Genomic DNA, 20,999 nt, shown 5'->3' with positions numbered 1-20,999 from the left:
GATGAATCTGAGCCTGTGCTCCTTCCTTTGGAGCAGGTCTGCCCGGTGCTGTGTGAGCAGCGGGGCTCGACGCGCACAGCATTAATATGCTCTGTGTGCATCCTGGCTGCACGCGCACGGCACGGAGATTTGCATGCTGAATCTGTGCTCCTGGAGCCTGCACACCCACGTCTTTAATTAAGCAATGCCCCGTGTTTCTGCTCTATAGGATAACTGAATAAATATATATGCAACTCTAATGCACAGGAGATAATTTTGTAATGATTTTTCTGTTTGTTTAGCTGAGCAGGAAGTTAACTTGGCGGGTTAGCCTTACTGCAAGCTACACTTAGTTGGGAAAATAAATAAGGCTGTGATTCCCCAGCTGGCACCAGCAAGGGATGGTGGTCCAACACGGCTGGGGTTGCCTGAATCTAATGGCTTTGGGATGGGGCATGGCTGGGGAACTTGAAAACTGGAATAAAGGACAGGGGGCTCCAGCCCTGTGACCCCACACTGTGGTCTTGCTGCTCCTGTTGGGTCCCCACTGGTGTCTGCAATGGGTGTCCTGCCTCTGGGATGGACTAAGCCACTTCAGTGCTGCAGCTGGGCTGAGAAGACCCTGCGTGCCTCTGAGGAGAAGCTCCAGGTGGTTCTTTGACCAACTGACTGCCCAGCTGGGCCAGGTGGCACTTCCCATTGAACACTGACTGTCCAGTCTTTGCAAACACACTGGAGGTGGTTTCTTTTTCTCTTTTTCTTTCTCTCTCTCCTTCCCCCCAACGCCCTTTTTTTTATTAAACACAACTGCCAAGACTCATAAAAAGCCTCAGGAAAAGAGACCCCTTTCCTCTCCTCTCTGTGGAAAGGATCATCTGAATTAACATGAGCTTCTTGGCTATTAAATGGAAACTTTGAATGGGAAGAAAATTCTGCACTGACTGCTAAGTTGTGTGTCAGCAGAAAGGGAGAAAAAGCAACGTGTGTCTTTCTTATTATCATCTTGAAATCCATCTTCCCTCTACATGCCATGACAGTGGATAATCCCCAATACGATGCCTGAATCACTAATATTTGCAGAGGCAGAATTTTAGTTCTGCATGCCTTCCCTCCTCCTCACCCCTTACAAATACAGCTGCAGGTTAAAGCTGCCTGTTCCTGGGAGTGAACTCTGCAATGTGTAGCAGCAAGGTGGTCTTTGGAGCCTGAGGTGTCACCAGGTTAATGGAATGCCAAGTCACCACTGGCAGGCAAGGGCAAGCAACCTGTGCTGAAGCTGAGTTGTCATTGTCTCCATCTTCTTTGCCTTCATCATCATCATCATCTTCTTTGTCATCATCTTTTTCCCCTTTGTCTTCTTCGTCTTCTTCATCGTCTTCTTCATCACCATTATCTTCATCTTCTTCTTTGCTGCCTTCTTCTGTGCCATGTGCCAGCTGTGCTGGGTTCAGCCTTCTGCTGAAGACATGGGACGTTTTCATTGTAGGAAAGCCAGGCTGTAATGAGGGTTAACCAGGAAGTGAACATCCAGCACATCTCCTCCCGGAATAAAGTCCATGCGTCCATGCTCCTTGTTTGTGGCCAACCACAGAACTGGGGATGCTGGGGGAACACAACTTGTGCAACTCCTGCATTTCCCTAACCCCCAGCTGCAATACTCTTGTTTGTCCACAGAGCTCCCCATCCCCGCTCCACCTGCCAGACAGCAGAATCACAAGGATGGCCAGGGGAAGAAATGCACGTAAGGGAGGATGATAGACTGGGGAAAACCAAAGCTGATGATGCTGACATTTGTGCAGAGGTTAAAAATGAAGCAATAAAGCCTTTACACAAACTTCTGCTGCACATACACTCTGCAGCTCAAAGCAGGGAATAAATAAGAAAAAGCACAGCCCTTTCCAGGGCCAAGGGAAGTTGACAGAGCAATTACTTGATCCTGAGCTCAGCCAGCCGAGATGTGGCTTCAGTAGAGAAACGTGTCCCCATGGTGTACCCACAACGTCCCCACGGTGTCTCTGCAGCCCCAGAAACCTGTGGTCACCACTTCCCAATGCCCATCAAAGCCATTTGTTTTTGAGCTTCTCTGTGGCACCCCATGGGGCAGCACATAGGGCAAGCAGGGGGGAACGGGGCAGGGCTGGATTGTCCTCAGCTCCCAAAGAGGGGGAGCAGCCCTTGAGCTGAAATCTCACTGTGCACGGGATGCAATGAGGCTGTGGAAAGGTTCCATAAAGGCAAGAGGGAATTCTGCCCATGTGGCTGCCTCTGAAGGGCAGGAAGTGCCCAAATGGCTTGAAGTAGCTTGAAGTGGCTCTGTGCAGTGGGATGGGCTTTATCCTTTTATTCTTTGCCTGGGGGAGCTTTGAGCTTTATCTTGCTTTGTAAGCCTGAGCAATGCATGCTGCTAACTTGCTGTTCTCTGGACAGACTTCCTCCCCTCTGCTTGCCTCCAGGAGATGCTGCCTTCATCTTTTCCTTATGGCGCCATTCCACCCCACTCTCCTGCCCTGTAGAGTTTTGGTCACTGTTGCAATGGAGGAGAGCAATGATAAGAAGCAGTGTTTTCTGAGCAAAGTGCCTGTTCCCGAGGCTGCTGATCCTTCAGCTCTGCGTTCACTTCAGCTGCTCTGCAATGGGGATGCTCAAGCAACAAGCTGCAGCCCAGTGGTTTTTCTTTTGAGTCTCTTCTGTACAGAGGTAGAAGGGAAATCAGAGCAGAGTGCAGCTCCCAAGTGCTGCTGTGTGGCCCTGCAGTTGAACTCCCCATCTCCTTAACTTCAGACCTTTGTAAAGAGCTAAATATTTGGACCTGAGCTTAAATCTGTTTCCACCAGGATCTGCTTTCTCCAGCCTGGAGGAAAAGAAAGATCTCTGGAGAGACTTTTCCTTATCTGAATGGGGGGATGTAAGAAAAAAGGAGCTGGACTCTTGAGTAGGGTCTGTTCTGATAGGACAAGGGGAAATGGTTTCAAACTCAAAGAGGAGATTTAGGCTGGATATAAGGACAACGGCTTTTATGCTGAGGGCAGTAAAGTACTGGCACAGGTTGGCCAGAGGGGTGGTGGTGCCCCATCACTGGAGACACCCAAGGTGAGGCTGGAGGGGCTCTGAGCACTGATGGAGCTGTGGATGTCCCTTCTCATTGCAGGGAGTTTGGCTCAGATGAGCTTTAAAGATCCCTTCCAACTCAAACCATTCTATGATTCTATGGTTCCTGGTTGGGTTGGTCCCAGTGCTGTGTGTCTGCAGGCTGCCTCTATGCCACCAGGTGCCATGTGCAGATGCAGACATGGAGGAACAAATGGGGGAGACAAGCAGTGAACAGGAGAAGGACAAATGAGAAACCGAGATGCTCAGTGAAATATTTAGCACGCCATTTTGAGCAGAAGAGAAAGATTGTACCTCTTCTATTTATTATAAGGTTCTGAAATGGGGAGTCACCTGCTGGCCGAGGGCTGGTTCTCAGCAGCAAAGCCTTGCTTTCTATTTGCTCATTTCCTTGGGTTAGAACATTAAAATGCTTTTGATATCAGGCATTTCAAGAGCAGAAGCCTCCCATGGAGGTGTGCTTTGCTGCTCTGATGCACTCAGAGCATGGCCGTGGTGGCTGTGCAGGCAGCGTGGTGGCACTTCATGCCCATGGCTGTGGGGCCATCCTCTCCTTGGGAGCAGGAGGTAATGCAGATTTCATGTCAGCGTTGCTTTGGGTCCCCTGAGCCAACGTGGCTGCCATGCTGGAGCAATGTTTGCTTGTTCTGGGGCTGATACTTGCTCTTGGCTGCATGTCTTTTACAAGGGCACAAATGTAACCTCAAAAGAAACCACTTTGATAATGCACTCAAAAGTTAAATATTTTATACAGTATTGCAGCAATGTGATGGATTGCATCCCTGACACACTTTGCTTTCCATCTGAGGGCTGGGCCTGGGTTCCCATGCCCAGTTCTTACCCCCATGTGCTTCTGCCCATCCTGCCCATCAGGATCCTCGAGGATTTCCTTCTGTCTCTGCAAAACGGAGCAACTCAATCTCAGTTCCTGCTAACCACTGCATTCTGATCATACACTTGTTGTTGTTTTAAGCTCTTGGGATCAATAGTACTCTATTAAGCAAGGTACTACTGGAGGTGCAGTGTGAAAGGAGGGTGCTAATGATAAATGCATCACCATGCAGCAGCCTGCGTGCTTGGTACCAGGGATCTCAGCCAGGGGCAGCTGAGGACATGGTCAGCATCCCCTCAGTGCACACAGTTACACATCAGATTGCCCTCTCTGCTACCTGAGCTGATGAGTGGCTGGCTTAGCAACTCCACTGTAGGCACAGAGTCACAGAATCATTAAGGTTAGAAAACCCCAGCCCAACCCACTACACCCAGTGCCCACATCCCTCAGTGCCACATCTCCATGATTCTGGAACACCTCCATGGACAGTGACCCCACCACTCCCTGTGCAGCTGTGCCACTGCATCACTGCTCTTTCTGAGAAGAAATGTTCCTTAATACCCAACCTGACCCTCCCGCAGTGCAATATGAGGCCATCCCTCCTCATCCAATCCATCACCTGCGAGCACAGGCTGACTCCCACCTCACGCCAACCTCCTTGCAGGAGCTGTAGAGAGGGATGAGGTCTCCCTTGAGCCTCCTCTGAACCATCCCAGTTCCCTCAGCCCCTCCCCATCACACCTGTGCTCCAGATCCCTCTCAGCTCCCTTGTCCTTCTCTGGACACACACCTCAGCCTCGATATCTTTCTTGTACAGGACAAGACATGATGGAATGAGAATGGTGAGGCACTAAAATGGGCTGCCAAAGATGCTGTGGATGCCCCATCCCTGGATGAACCCAAGGGCAGGTAGAGCAACCTGACCTAGTAGTAGGAAACCCTGTCCACTGTAGAGGTTGGAACTGGGTGATCCCTTCCAACCTAAATCATTCTGTGTTCCTATGTCAAATTCCTAATGCAAAAGCTCAGCTAAGCAATGCTGGTCTGTGCTGGGGGCACCATTTTTGGGTTCACATTGGTTAAACTGGGTCCTGGATAACACAATATGTCTGTTCCACCTCTGCCCTGAGTGCCATTGCTATCCATCATCAGGGATGGAGTTTGCTGGCACTTGTTTGCACACTGAAACCTTGGTTTACACCAGCAAGTCTGGGTATTGTGCGTGAGCACTAAAGCTGCATTTCTGCAGAGGGTTTTACAAGCTCTTTGCATTACCTGGTGGTTAAATTCCAATCAATATGTTTTTCACAGAAACGGATTAGTTATGTCACCTTTTGTACTCCGAGGTAACTCAAAGCACTTCATAAAGTAATGAGTTGGCTATAGATAGCACAGGTTAATGGCGCAGCCATTATGTGCTCAGTGATAAAGCTTCCATGTGGCCTCGGATATTATAAATCTGGTTTATTAAGAATGGAAATATTGACAGAGATCGGATCCTTCCTTATTCCTCCCGCAGCCTCACAGGGATTTTTGACAATCCACTTCTGGCAGCTTCCAACACAGACAGAAACAGACTTTAATCTCCCAGAGGAAAAGCTCTATTTGGAACAACACAGCAGTTTGGGCACGCAGGGGGAGTGTTAACCCATTGATTTATATTTGCAAACATTTGCAAGTGTTTGAGAGCCAAAGCTGAGCTGGGGGAAGCACAGGGCAGAGGGGAGAGTGTTTGAAGCTCAGCGTCCTGCCTGCTCATCCCTGCCTGGCCCAAGATCACTGCTGCAGCTGTTGGGCATTACATGATGATCCCTTCACTTTTTTTTTGTCCTTTCCCCAGGTTTTTAACAGAGCACATGGCAGGCGGGTGCCCGGTGATTTAATGCCTACAAATGCTCCTCATGGCAGCTGCTGCTTTAAGTGGAATTCCAGCACAAGCTGCAGTTTCTGTTGCTTGAGCCTCTTTCCCTTCTCTTTCTCTATGCAGGAAAAACTGGCACCCACTGACATTCATCAACACTCACTGAACATTTATGGAGGCCCAACAGTGGATGTGAGCACAGAGCTGTGCGGGGTGTCGCATTTCAGTGGTGGCAGAGAATCACCTGCGCTGGTGCAGACTTAACCAAACGTGGTATGCAGGCTCTTGGTCATTGCTGGCAAAGAAAAGCACAGTCAGTGGTGGTGACTATGTTGAAAAATAGTGCTTTGCTGGCTGAGAACTTTCTCGGTCCGATAGTGTTGTTGTGCTCTTTGTATCTGTTGTGGTTTCTGTGGAAATAAATAGGAGGCATTACTTTTGGAGCAACCAACGCATTTTCTCATTGAGGAAGGAGGCGTGAAGGTGGGGAGAGGCAAGGAGCAGGCAAAGGGGATCACACCGTGCTGCTGAGACGAGTGCAGGGAGCAGCACGATAATGGCTGTTGGGGAGCAAGGAAGGCTCCTAGAGCTCCGACAGAAGGAAACGTTTGCTGCTTGGAACAGTGCTGCTCCCCATGTGGAAAAGTGGCTCTGAGGTGGGACAGTGACTGTCCCTGCGTGGGCTCTGCACTGCGAGTGCTGGCGGGGAGTTGCAAGGTCAGGCCTGTGGGCAGCCCCCCTTCCCATTTCCTTCCAGTTTGTGCTGGGCTGGGAGCAGTGCTGCTGATGTTGTTTGCTCACAGTGCCATCGGCTGCAGTGCAGCGAAGTGCAGTGCAATGACTTTTGTCTAAAAAACCCAAACTGTGGGATGTTTGCTCTTGTTGTGACATAAGGGGGTCAGCACAAAGCATGGAGCTCGATCATCCTTAGAGCAAGGCTTCCTTGCAGTGAAGGTGGTGGGAGTGCAAGCTGCCAATGATAGCAGAGCTAATATTTGTGGTGAAGCGGCAGTAGTTAAAGATCATTCTAAGAAACAGAGCAGCTTGAGAATTAGCAAAACTAGCAATACAATATTCCTAGTTGACTCAGAGGGGAAGCAAATAGCTAACTGCTGGATCTGCATTCATCTCAATGGTTATTACAGCTGAGATGGCTGCCATGTTGGGGCTGCACATCCCAGCCCCATTCTCTGTGGCCATGGAGTGGAGGGGCAATGAATGGCAGAGGTCGGACCCCACTCGATCCATCTACATGTGCTGGGATACAAAACCCCAGTGACACCCATGTACAGGAACGTGAACCCACAGCCTGCCCGCACTGCAGGAGTGAGCCCATCACCAGCAGCGGGGGAGAGTGGAGTTTTTGTCTTACAGAAGCAAATGAGACTGTTCAAAAGGGGGACTTTATTTTTATTACACCGGAGCCAGGCGTCGGCGCGCCAGTTCAGCTTTGATACACATTAAATCAGCAAAGCTGTTGTCAGTTTGGAAACCAAGATTGCAGCGGCACTGAAAACACATTGAAAACATTTACTTTCTTCCCTCCCTTTTTTTCTTTTTTTTTTTCCTTTTTTCTTTTTTTTTTTTTTTATTATTTTTTCCCTCTTTTGATTTTCGGTACAAAAATGGTACAAACAACAATACAAAAGATTTGTGCTGTTGACGGTTACAAAAAAAGGGGTTTTGAGCTCGGACACAAACTGCTTTTAGTGTGAATGCAGCGGTACAGCAGAAGCCTTCCCACCACAGCCACGCAGGCTGCCACGCCGCTCCTGCACCGGGAACATGCAAACTCAGAACAAAAAGTGCTCCAGTGATACATCAATACGTCGCCGTGGCTCTTTGCTGCCTTTCTGATGCACTGCTTCAAGCACTGACTACATTATGTACACCTGGTGGTGAGCGGCTGCAGGTGGGTCTGTGTGGCCCGAGATGCCTTGGATTCTTTCCCCCTTAGCGCTGGGTATGGGCAGCTCTCTGCCCAGCTGCTGCCATCACACACAGCACCCCCCATAACCCCAACCCCAACCCCATTCTTTTCACCATGAAGAGCGCCAAAAGACAGCACAACTAAAACCCTGTGCTTGACCTTAATGTGTTTTCTTTGAGACTACACGAAGCTGCAATCTTGGTGTGTTGTGTTGCACAGACCCTGCATGGAGCATTATGACCCTCCAACGCTTGCAGCCCATGTTGGTGGATTCAAACCCTGCAAGCACATTGGAGTGCCCACCTCCACCCTGCAGCCAGCAGTGGCATCACCTGGTCTAGCAAAAACAAGAAAACACAAAAACAAAATCCAAACTATAACAGCGCAGAGGACACCCAGAACAGACCTTATAGGTCACCCCTAATACCCCTCCCTCTTGTTGTCCTCATACCCTGGACACTGCTGGGAGCTCTTAACAGTTGTATGAGATGTGAGGGAATTGGATGTGAAAAGGGTATTTTGGATGGGCTCCCCTCTGCCTGTCCAAAAGCAATGCTCCTCCCCCCATGGCATGGAAAAAACGGGGGCTCCAATGTGTCAGCACCACTCACTTAGTTGTTCCTAAAATTGAATGCTTGCATTTATTTAATGGCAGAGTAAGCCTGTGTGACCTTTAAGGAATGTTGGTGCTTTCCCACCTTGTTTCCTGGTAAGCTGCAGTCACCTCCTGTGTGAATGACAACGCCACTTCTATGAGATCCTTAATCATGGAAACATGAAGGCTGGAAAAGAGCTCTAAGATCCCCACCCTGCCCCACTGTGCCCACTGCCCATGTCCCTCAGTGCCACAGCTCCACGGCTCCTGAACACTTCTAAGGATGGTGACCCCACCACTCCCTGGGCAGCTGCGCCACTGCATTGCTGCTCCTTCTTGAGAAGGAAGTTTTCTTACCACACAACCTGAAAGGTATGGGATGTTCTCTTAGCTGGGTTATAGAGCAGAAGCAATATGAATGCACAGAAAGATCTGCAAAAAGGGATCTGCATGGGGCAGCCTGATCTGGTAAGGGGCATCCAGCCCATGTCAGGGGATTGGAACTGGATGGGCTTTAAGGTCCCTTCCAACCCAACCCACCCTGTGATTCTGATTTTCATTGCTCCAGGTGCAGCTTTGCTTACCTTCTGCCTGTTCCACTGGAGGGAAGGGGCCACGAGTGCAGCACTGCAGGGTGGTGGTGGAGCAGGAGGTGGTCCTATGGAGGGAGGCTGAGCAGAACTGGGTTGAAAGATAATCAACTAGTTTGATTTATAGGCTTATGGGGCTGGAGTGGCTGGATTGCTAACGCTGCAGAAAAATATCCGCTGATTTCTTAAAAGAAAAGTTTCCAATGGTTTATTTTTAATCACTCAAACAGTTTTCGTTTGACTTAGGTTGCATAAATGTCCTTAAAAACCTGAACTGCTCAGACGAGCTGAAGGCTGATGGCATCTCCTGCCTGGCCGAGAAGGAAGAAGCTCACTGCTGTATGGCCCTACAGCTCTGGATGGGGAGCCCAGCAGCCAAAGCCATGTGCTAAGGTTACAGTGCAGGGCACAGAACACTGCACTGACTGCACTTTCATTATTCACTGTTGTGGGTGGGCAGTTTCTGCAAGGGTGCAAAGTCTGGTTGGTGAAATAAGGGTGACAAGGTGCTCTTACCCCTGGGTAAGAGCAGCGGGTGATGGGGAATGCTGGAACAGAGCGGTGCAGGCTGCTGGGGGGAGGGCGGCTCTTGTGTGGCCATGCAGGGTGTGTGTGAGCTCCGGGACACAAACAGGAAAGGCATTGGGTGCCAGCACTGCTCCCGGGGATGGGTGCAAGCTGCTCACTGTGCGTCCTCCAGCGTTCGTGTCGGCTCTGCAGGCAGGGGATGGACAAACAGACCGAGCGACCAAGGGGAAAGGAAAGGTCACATCCTGGGGGTCAATAACAGACCAGTGACATGCGAGTCCCCTCGGGCAGACTTTTACCACCTTCCACTTCATACAAGACACATTTCAAATGCTCGTTAATTTACAGAAATTGCATTTTATAGAAAATATGATACAGTGAAATATAAAATGCACTAGGAGCATTTCAAAAACCGATAAGAGACGATCTTGCAGCCCAGTCTGCACCCTCTGAAACAAGGCCCACCCGCTGGCACAAGCTCTCTGCTTCTCACTCTCGCGCTCTCTCGGTGCATGCGCTCGCTCCCCCCGCCCCCCCCCCCTTGGTTAACTCTTCGCATTCAACTTGAGAATGAATCAAGATATCAAAAAAGCGCGATTATCCCCTGGATAATCACCTTCTGGTACTGTGCACATTCTTGGATTTAAATGAAAATAGATCTAAGCACTTGTACAATTTGTAGCGAACCCACTGCAAAATCGTCTGCAGAATATAAAACACAGGTAATCCAAGATTTCATAGCACGTTAATTAAGTGGCTCATAATCCATTAAATGTGGTTTATATTACACATCCATGCAGTCTAAATCATTTTACAAACATTAGACAGAAACCCACTAGTCCAAATCAGTAAAGGAAAAATGTAATAAAAAAAGCTAATAACTATTTGTTATTGGTTAAACTGATCCTACATATAAACTAGGTAGTATGCTACCATTTATAATAGTGATGTGGAGTTACGCCTGGATGCTGCAAAACCTCTCGCTTGCTTGGCAATGCTCGAGCATATTAACCACAAGATACTGAACAGGCCCTCGTTGCACTTCTCCAAAAAGAAAAAACAAACCCAAAACCAAAACATTTACTACAGATAGCAGTGCCTACCCATCGAATAGAACGGACACACGTTAGCTGAGTTACGTGACGGTGTTGAGCTTTGGCTACGGATGCTCCAAGGCATTCACGTTGGACTGGCTGAGCTCCATCCTCACGGATGGCAGCGGTGCCCCCACGCTCCTTGAGGTTGGGGGAGCGGCCGGGGCCGTGGGACAGCACCACACAACCCCACAGGTATTTACATTGCTCTTGTGAGCCAAAACACGCCGATAGCATAAAAACAAACAAATGGGCCTTTGGTCAATTCACGATTTACTTGTAGGGTGTAGGCAAGGGCTGTTGGAGAGTTCTGTCGCGATAACCAAAGGCTTTATCAATGCTATAGTTCTATGCAGCTACATTGAGTGTGACCAGGTTACAGCAGAGCCCCTAGTCGGTATTTTGCATCTGATAACACTGAATTATATACAACATGATGACTGGTTCACCACCTGCTGAGGCTTAAAGATGGCTGTTAAGATTTCCACTCAAAACATAACCCAACCCGCCCCCCCCCCCCAGCCTCTCCACCCCAGAGTGAGTCACCCCCTAAAAACAAACAAACAAACAAACAAATAACAACAACAACAAAAAAGAAAAAAGGCAAAAAAGAAAAGAAACAATAAATCTCCACAGTTCCTTTTTGTTAACTCCTTCCCAGCTAGAACTGGCTTAGGGTCACAGGGAGTGCTGCCCAGGATGGTTGTGTGTTTGTTTTCATCACTCCTGAGATTGAAGGGAATCTGATACATGCACCAAAAGGCACTTTCAAATATATATATATATATTTTAAAAACAGTGCTTCTGTTCTAAGAAATTCAAGTTAAGACAGAGTGCCTTTCACTCTCTTTAGTCATAAAGCAGATAAACGAGCAATATCCCAGCTGACATTAAAAACAAAAACCAGAACCAAAACCAAAAACCTGCAGCAGAGACAAGTGTTCATGCGAGACAGCTCAATATCCTAACGAAAAAGAGAAACTGAAAAGAAAAGGGAAAAAAATAATAAAAGAAACCTCCTAAATCACCACTAAAAATAACAATACAGTCAGCAGGGGATATTAATTAAAAAAGCTGCCACATCTGTACAGTTCTTGCTTCTGCATCGGCTCTTCCCGCTAATTTTGTCTGTGGGTTTGTTTTTAATCGTTTGCTTTTGTTTTTGTTTTCTTCTTCTCCTTCTTCTATTTGTTTTGTTGGTTTGTTTTTTTCTTCTTTTTAAATAAGTGAGGTCAGTTCAATCCTCCTCTCCTCCTCCATACATGTCTGCCAGCTTCTTGAAGCGCGGCCCCCAGTCGTTCAGGTAGTCGTAGTCCTGGTCCCCGGAGCTGGAGGAGTTGAGGGAACTGACAGAGCCGGCGGTGGAGCCGCTGCCCTCGTAGTCAAAGACCAGCAGTGAGTCGTATGGGGGGGCTGTAGGGTCGTTGTCTGCTGCACGCAGGCCCTGGAGGGATACAGGGATGTGTCAGTGTCTGCCACGGCAATGGGGAAGGGTGGAAGGAGGTGTGGGTGTAAAGCTAAGGGATTGCGGTCATAACACGAAGGATTGCTTTCCTGCTGCTCAGCACCAAGAAATGTAGAGTGGAATAGAGTTCTCTGGGCTCAGAGTGGGGAGATGCAGTGTGTCCCACTGCACAAACAACCAGGGCATAAGGTCACAGAATCATGAAGGTAGGAAAGATCTCTGAGATTATCTGGTCCAACAATCAACCCATGTGTGTGACTGCTCCAGACCACGTCCCTCAGTGCCCAATCCCCTTTTCTTGAACACCTCCAGGGACGGCGACCCTACCACTCCTTGGGCAGCCTGTGCCAGTGCCTGACTACTCTTTCAGAGAAGAAATGTTTCCTAACATCCAACCTGACCGTCCCATGGCACAATTTAAGGCTGTCACATCTTGTCTGTCGCTGCTACATGGCAGCAGAGGCTGAGCCCCACCTCACCCCAACCTCCTTGCAGGAGCTGTAGAGAGGGATGAGGTCTCCTCTGAGCCTCCTCTTCTTCAACCCAGTTCCCTCATATACAAGAGAGAACCTTCCTGTGCACAAATGTGTGTGAATGTGTGAAGGACGGGAGCAAAAAAAAGAGAGAATTTTTAAAGATGAGAATGAGACAAAACACAGCAGGAAATTGATATAATAACAGAACTAAATCGCTCTAACATTTATTTTTTTTTTGATTCATGGAATGAATGGTGTTTTGTTTTTTTTTTTTTGTCTCAGAGGAAATAATGCATTGATTGGCTTGTAACCAGTCAATCGCCCATTTTAAAACTAAAAAATGAGATGAGAAATACTAAATGAATAGATGTTTGTACCAGTAGGTAAAGGAGCAATAATTTAACATAAAATAAAGGAAGATCTGGTCAGAGATGAATGTGCTCTGCAAACTCTTTGAGGCCTAAACCATACGAAGCTCACCAGAAGATGCAAACTGGCCCAAATGGTTAATTGCAAGTCCAGGAGCCACGAATGGTGCTCTGATGTTAGGCAAAGCATTTGTCTCCCTGGCCACATTGTGAGAGAACATCCAGCCAGTGTTTATACTGACAGCAACTACATCACTCAGAGCAATGGAAAATAGGACAGGATCAGGTCACAGAATCATTAAGGTTGGAAAAGACCATCAAGTCCAACCCCACCACACCTCACTGCGCCCACTAAACCAAATCCCTCAGTGCCACATCTCCAAATTTCTTGACCGCCACCAGGGATGGTGACACTTCCCTGTTGCAGTGCCTTCCTGAGTGCTGAGAAGCAAGGCATTTTAGATATCCACAGACAAGAAATCCTGGGCTTTTTGTTTGTACTTTGGTTTTCTGTAGCCATGGCACCTTTCTTAGGCCAACTCCTGCTTCCTTTGCTCATGGGAATCCTTCCTCTGGTTCTAATTAGGCGCCTCGTGTGAGGGATAGCATCACTTGCTCATTAATACAGCCAGGAAAGCAATGCACAGCTGGTGCGGGCTGCTTAAGCTTTTAATATGTGATACAGGGCACCCTGAAGAAGATACCTCATTTATGAAGTCACCAATATCCCCAGGATGGGGGATTACTGGTCTTATAGGATACTGTGGTTCAGCACCGATCGGTCTCTCATCCACCCTTCGGACTCCAGGTGCCTTGTTCAGCACGTGATCCATGGTCTCTGGCTGCTGGAGCTGGCTTAAGTCGTAATCCTGTGACAAATGGAAAGGCACGAAGTGAAACCAAGGGCTTTTCCTTCAGATCAGTTACTCTCCTGACATCGCAGGAACATACAATGAAGCTGAAGGGTTTAATCCTTTCTTAGCTGACGTTCAACGCCAGATCTCATCCCTGGGTATGTGGCATCTCTCTAAATAACAGGCAAACCTAACTTCTGAGCAGCTCATTAAATTGACTTCCTAAGAGTGTATCTTAAAACATAAGTTAAATCAAATATTTAAATACTTTTTGAATATTTAACACAGTCTCAAAATCTTTGGGATAAAAAATCAGCTTCGGTTTGCATATTATAGGTGCGTGCATTACTTTTGGGTGAAATTCAGAATATAATGGAAAGACAGAGCGTTGGTTGACATGTTATTCCAATTACATTTGTACAGAAGTAAAAATATTAAAATATGCACTGCATTTATGCATGTAGGTCTTTTAAAGTAATTATGTTCTTTCTGCTTGTGAAAAATCCCAGCAGAGTAGGTTTCTTTCAAGGAACGAGAACCAGGTAATATTTCATTAAAAATGTATTCATGGAGGTAATGGTGTTTTGCTGCTCTTCCTCTGCTGTTATTTTTAACGATTCCTTTCTGAAATATTTAAGCCCACAGTGCGGTTGCCTGAAACCAGATACTCAGCTAGTTTGGATGTTTATAACAGTACTTTGTTCTGCTGGTGAAACTATTCTTGTGCTCAGATGGGGATGACTGAGTCTCCAGGAGCAATATTTATAAATAACTTGTCAGTGATGAGAGAAAAGAAACGTTACTTGTGAGGGGTTTGGTTTTGTTTTTTTGCTGAGTAAGAACTTTGCAAGTTTTGGGCAAAGTCCCTGACCCGATCCCTGTTAAGTGGTGCAGTCATATTGTTTGCTTGAGCAACGTATCACAGGCCCTTCACTTCCATTAGGTGGGGATCAGTGTCCCAACAAAGAAGACAATAAAGCTGCTTGGGTATAAACAAGCAGGAACACAACCCACAACAAGGAGTACAGGACTGCAAGGGATGGGGATTCTGCTGTTTTTGATAGAGATTGCACGGCTGCTCTTGGCTCGTCTCACCTGATCTTCTTCTCCACCGCCCTCCTCATCGTACTTCAGGATGTTGTCCCTCACGTCATCCTCGGGGTCAATGAGGAGCTGCTTGGTGTGCCGCTCCTTCTCCCGGCGCTTCATCCACACCACAAACAGCAGCACCATGGCTGTAAGAGCAGAGGGGCCGGGTGAGCAGTGCTGCATGGCAGGGTATTGGCACCACCTCGCACCTCACCTGCATCCAGAGCCTGTCCTGCTTCATGCAACCACATGGAGAGGAACTCAATGCCACCACTACAGCAGTAGTCCCATTTTACATAGACAAAGCTCACGCTGATGGTAGAGGCTAGTGATGTTTCAAATCACCTCCAGTGCAGGAATCCTCTGCACATATCAGCATGTGTTGAGCAAATGTTGAATTAATTGCATATGGTGTGACTTACAATGTAGACTGCAGACCACAGTGAGTTTGTGGGAGAAACGTCACTGGCTGTTAGTAAGAGGAATAAAATGTAATCCTATTGCATGTTCTCATTTGTCAGGGAGAGGTCAGTGGGAGCTGTGAATACTGTGACAGGCCTCCAATCCAAACAGTTCCTTAAGCTCCATCAGGAATGTTGACTGAGCTATCAAAGGAAAGCAAGAGGCAAGTGTGAAAATGGCACCTTTCTGAAGAGATTGGACCTAAATCCTGTTTTTTTCTACAAAGGGCATAAAATGGTAAAGGTAAAAGGTTGGGAGCTGCTGAGGAGCCAACAGGTTCGGACAAATGAACAACACCGGTGCATGAGTGGTGTTCTGATGGCAGCACAGGCTGTGAGCTCTTGCCTTGGCAGTTGTTCTGCTGATGTGCCTACAGTTTGCTAAGAAAGTCTGCTCTGGGGAGGCTAGGTCACGTAATCCAATTTGGACTCATTCATTTTCTTCTTTGCTAAGTGAGGTAAGTTTTCTAAACTTCTGAAATCACATCAGATGGGACGTTAGCTTGTGCATTCAGCACATGCCAAAGGCAGGGCTGAATGGACAGTGGAGGTGGGAACATGTGGCACAGCTCCATCTCATCTGGGCTGACCTCAGCCATGCAGACAACAGAAAGCAAACCCAAGTAGGATGGATGATCCCAAGCTTTCGTTGTGGAGGAGAACAAACAGCCAGTGCTTCCCACCAACTCGTGTTCTGCATGGCTTTTCTTTCCTTTGCAGTGCACAGGGGCTGGGGTGGGCAGCCCAGCCAGCAGCTCCGCTGCAGAGAGAGATGGGTCAGGAGGATGTTTGCTTTCCCTCCCAGCACGGTGGTGTTTATACCCAACAGGAATTCAGTGAAGTGAGCAGAAGAGGATGGACAGCTAATTACTGCCATTGTGTGCCAACTGGCTGCCATCCTTTCCTGCTAGCTAACAGAATTGTTTTCAGATAGTGCTTATCCTGCATCTATTCAAGAGAGAAAAATGAAAAGGAAAGAAAATGTAACTCTTTATCTGCAATATAAAACCTCAGCTGTTTAGCAGACTATTGAAGTCCTTTTCTTGTCTTTCCTTTTCAAGTCTCTCACAACAAGATACCTGCCTAGTCCACAAAGACAATATTATAATGGTTACCAGTGTTTTGTTTTTTTTTCCTTTTTTTTTTTTTTAAATGCTACTTTTTCATGCACTTGTGGAAAAAAAAACTGTACCATTAACACCTTTACAGATAGCTTGGAAAAAAACCCAAGACCTTCAAAGTGTCAATAGCGGATGTAGTGCACTCTCCTTCCTTTTATTCACTCTGTAGAAATGGGAAGCGCTATTACTGCTGTTAGACCCATTTTCACTCTGCATGTAGTTTTTCTTGAAATCTATTGTCTTCACTCTTCAAGATTTTTTATTGCGTTGCTCTTCTCCCAACTGTGTTATTTGTGCAGCTAATACATCAGGTATTAGGAAGAAGAAAAACCCTTTGAGCAAAGGTAAAGACAGAAACTTCCTTCACTTGAGCACCCTCAGACCCGTCCCCTTGCTGCTTCTTTCTTTTCAAGCCATCAAACTTTGACCCTCTGACTCTAAAATGGACAAACAGTGCACACACAAAAACATCCATCTGCCTTTTTGCGGGCTCTTGTTCAGAGGTCACGATATAGAATAGATACAAAGGAGGCAGAACACCAGAAGGAGGAAGCCGAAAAACTCTGCTCGTTGCAAATTACATTTCTCATCACTGATGCAGTGCATTGCAGCTCTCAATGATTAAAAAAAAAGTCAATTAGAATTACAATGAATGGAAAAATAAGCTTTTGTAATAAAACCCGTAATTTAAAAAGGGATAATGTATCTGAAAATGAAAAGAAGAATCTCTCGAATCAAACGTCCTTCACCTGATGTTAATTTCAGTCAATAGGATTTTCAACTCTTTGAATCGTATTTTAGCACTGGTTTTAAATGAGAGCAGCAGAAGGAAGTTGTGTGTTTTATCACCTCAGGGACCTGTGGTGCAGACTCTTCCTGTGTTCCCATCCTCTATGAACTCATCATCAGGAGCCAATCTGTCATGGGGTGGTGAAGCCCACAGGTGCTTGCAATCACAGCAAATGTGTGTAGTGAAGGGGACAGCATCAAACATTTCACTGCTGGGACCACACAACCAAGGAAGGTCAGAATGGGCACATCGTAGCTATGTGTGGGGATGTTTGTACCTGCTTGGATGCTCTGGATGAGGAATGGGGATGGCACAGCCAGTGGCTTTGCTGCTCCCTCTCCAAACTGACAGGGCAAATCAATTACATTGCTGCATATTCCACTGCTGGCCCAGGAGGGTGGATATTTGCCCAGAGATGACCCACTCTCTTAATGTACCATGTCATAACTGCATTAGGTGACATTTGTAGCATACGTTGCTCTGTCTGTTCTCTGTTTAAACACACTGGGGGTAAAAATTAAATGTGATTTAGCACCGCAATTCCCATTAGCTTTAATGGGAGCCCCATGGTTTCATCCTGTGTTTCTTGATGAATATTTACCTCATTGTTCATTTCGGCACTCATTTTTATCTATCCCTACTGTGCCAACTCCTGCTTGAAGTTATAATGATATCATTTTTATTTTAAAATGTGTGCACACATGGTTATTGGCAATGCTCATGAAAATCTGGGACTAATGGCATTGCCGGGCAATTGAGATGGATGTGGCTCTGTGTTATCTTACATCACCCCCAGCCCGAATTCTCCTCCCCCCGCCCCCCCAACACTGGAGATTCTTTCTTTGCAAACACTCAAAAGTGCCCTTGCTTCTCCAGTCCATTGCAATTTTACAAGCAGTGAGATTAACTACCACTGCTTTTTTCTCTTTGGATTCACAAACTGGAAGATCACAGCTGTGCACTGGTTCTGGCAGGGGCCAGACATAACCAGTGCATCTGGAACTGGGAACCAGTACATTCACAGCCAGGCAGTGACCCCAGAGCTGTGGAGCACTCTGCTATAGGATTTGAGACAAGCCATCCAACTCCTTCTCTGCCAAACATGGAGAATCAGATCATACTCATGACCTACAGGATGTTGTCAGATGTAATGAGTATTTGTAAAGCTACTGGAAGCCTTAAAAAGGAACGTCTGAAGTGTGCAGCCCATGCTTGCCCTGCTGACATTGCAGTAAAGGAAATCTGAATGCACACACGCCAGTCACCACCCACAGCCCAAAGCTCACGGCTCAGTCCTTTGCACAGAGCTTGTATGGCTCATTAAGAAATAAAGCACTTAATGGGACAAACAGGAGCTTGGTGGGAAATGTGATATCCCTCGGTGGTGTCACCCCTGCGGTACTCACTTAGTAAGATAATGATGCAGATCAGGATGGCGATGATGGCTCCCGTGCCCAGTCCTGCAGCAGCCACCGCCCCAATGGTGGTGCAGTCACCGTTCTCGTCACACGGGCACACCTTCACTTTGATGATGGACGTGTTGTACAAGGGGGGGTTTCCTGAGTCCGTCACAATGATTGGCACATCGTACACACCGGCTTCCAGGTACATGATCCGTAAACTAAGCTGGGCGTAATCACCTGGAGCAACCAAGGCAGACAGACGTGTGGCAGACCACAGCCATGGCTCACAAAGCCATGCCCAACCTCCTTGGGGGATTTGGGAAGCCCAAACCCTATCCACAACTTGCTCAGTTGTGTCAATCCTTCTCAGGTTCCCTCCCATCGGGTACCACAGCGGTGGGGCCGAGCCTCAAATCACATGGGCACAGGCCACTCAGTGTTAGGGACCTGCTCTGAAGGCAAAACCAGCCTTTGGGCTCCATGTTTTCAATCCTCTGCTGAAACTACTACTAATCAGAGGAGCAATTAGGGCCAATTGTGGTTGCATGCTGCAATATAAAAACCTTTCACATACTGGTGATCTTCACACTTACCTAGCCCTCCTGGTTCTATGGTAAATTAAAAGGCTGCCTTTATGCAATTATGGTCAGAGAAATGAACATTGATCCTGATTGTGGCTTATGACAATTACACTGGAACATAAGGAAGACTGATAATAGCTCTTTTCCCCTTGGCCATTATGGATGATTTATACTCTGTTCAGTACTGATAACCGTTCATAATTATGAACTGCATCAAAAAACGCCAAGTGCCAAGGCTCTTAGAGTTATGCTGCAGGTCTGATACAAATCATTTCTGATTAACTATCTTGTCTATAATATCAGCTATAATGTGCTTTAAAAAATAAAAATCAGATAAAAAAAAGTCAGAAAGTTTGGAAGTTTGAAACTGCACGTGGCCTCATTAGTGAATCGGAGTCCAAATGTCCTTAGGATTGCCTGCCCCATTTACCATTCAGTCGTGTTATGGTCCAGTTCTTCCTCACCGCAGATGGCACACTTGGCAGCTCGAAGACAAAGGGCCCAACGTTTGGATCGATGTCAGCATCTGCGGCTGTTATATTGATGACATTCAGGTTCGGCTTTTCACAGATCTGTGCTTCCTTTGGCAGCAGCTCAGGAGCATTATCGTTGATGTCGATTAGGTAGATCTGCAGAGTGCCAGTGCCGCTGGCCGGGGGTATACCTGAGCAGAACAAGAACCGATGCCCATTACTTGGGAAGCAGAAGATATATGATACAGTGAACCATCCCCACTCTGCCTCCTAGTTTCAATAAACCAGGATTTTCTCCCTCCCTCCTTGGACCTTACCAGGGACATACTGCACATTCACGGTCCCTTGCTTTAAGAGGCATTATTAAAACTTCCCCAAGCCTCATAATGGTGCTGTTTTTCACTCCTGCAGAATGTGGAGGTTCAGCTCTGCAGATTTGTAGCCTACAGCAATGTCTTTAGTCAAATGCTAAAAATACAAGGAGGTGATGCCAGGCTGTTAGTGCAAATTCTGGTAACTGCTGTTTTGAAGAGGAAAAACCATCTGAAAAGACAGCTAAAAGGAGGAAGAAGAGGGCTTGGAAGGAAAAAATAAACAAATGGAGTAATCCTTCCGCTAGCATTTGCAGTAGCACTGGCTAGCCAGTTTGTAGATTTGCAGACTATTACACTGCTCCAAAAAAAGCCCAACTCTATAACCTAATCCACAGCCAGTCCAAGCTTTAGTGAAGGGTCCTTGCTCAAAACCTACAGTGAGAGCCAATCAACACCAAACATGAGGGGCTGCTCCTAATCCATGGCAGCAACAGTGTCCCAATGTACAGTTCTTCAGCCTCTCCCCACTTGTCCCAGCCACCAGGGGTGCCACAGCACAGCAGCCTTGGTCCTCCAACCAACGTTTGCCTGACTGTGACCCAGCTACACAAAGCGATACCCTGCCTAGCAGTGACCAGCTGCTCCAGAAATAGTGTGGTATTTTTGATTCCTACCCCCATGCACACATCCAACAACTCTGCTCAGGCTTCTCTTCTCAGGTAGCTTTGCTTCAGCAATTCTTTACATTCTGGATACAAAGCTACACAAACCTTCCCCTCACTAGCCTTTCAGGTGTTGCTTTTGCATCTACGGGCTTTCCTGTCTACATTCTTTCCCATTTCTGCTTCTTTTTCTTGTAAGAGAACCTTAAACTCTGGAGGAGCCCTGGAAATCCTTCTTTCATGACTCCCACGTAAGTTCTTCAATGATTGATCTCACCCTTTCATCTTGAAGGCACTGGGTAGGCCTCCCTCTAAAACAATGTCTTTGATCGGCCTTTAAAGTTTCTGGAGAGACAGACAGCTCATCAGGATACCAGCACTGAACATGAAAATAGAATTCTAGGACCAAGCAAAGTGATTGCACT

The 20,999-nt window shown here is 47.1% G+C and overlaps 1 protein-coding gene across 1 annotated transcript in view; it reads right to left on the bottom strand.

Annotated features, from left to right (window-relative positions):
• Window positions 1-11,533: 11,533 nt before the first annotated feature.
• CDH4 (cadherin 4) overlaps window positions 11,534-20,999 on the bottom strand; it is a 401,822-nt gene continuing 392,356 nt past the window's right edge. Inside the window, exons 12-16 of the mRNA XM_072350023.1 lie at window positions 19,556-19,789; window positions 18,548-18,781; window positions 14,776-14,915; window positions 13,531-13,695; window positions 11,534-11,961 (exon numbers count right to left, since the gene is read on the bottom strand). Coding sequence (XP_072206124.1) covers window positions 11,755-11,961; window positions 13,531-13,695; window positions 14,776-14,915; window positions 18,548-18,781; window positions 19,556-19,789 — 980 coding nt within the window. The 3' untranslated portion in view covers window positions 11,534-11,754. The remainder of the gene's footprint in view (window positions 11,962-13,530; window positions 13,696-14,775; window positions 14,916-18,547; window positions 18,782-19,555; window positions 19,790-20,999) is intronic.

Source organism: Excalfactoria chinensis, chromosome 15, assembly GCF_039878825.1.
Source record: "Excalfactoria chinensis isolate bCotChi1 chromosome 15, bCotChi1.hap2, whole genome shotgun sequence".
NCBI classification, from domain to species: Eukaryota; Metazoa; Chordata; class Aves; order Galliformes; family Phasianidae; genus Excalfactoria; species Excalfactoria chinensis.
Note: the sequence above shows the minus strand (reverse complement) of the source record. Positions and strands in the feature narration are given on the sequence as shown.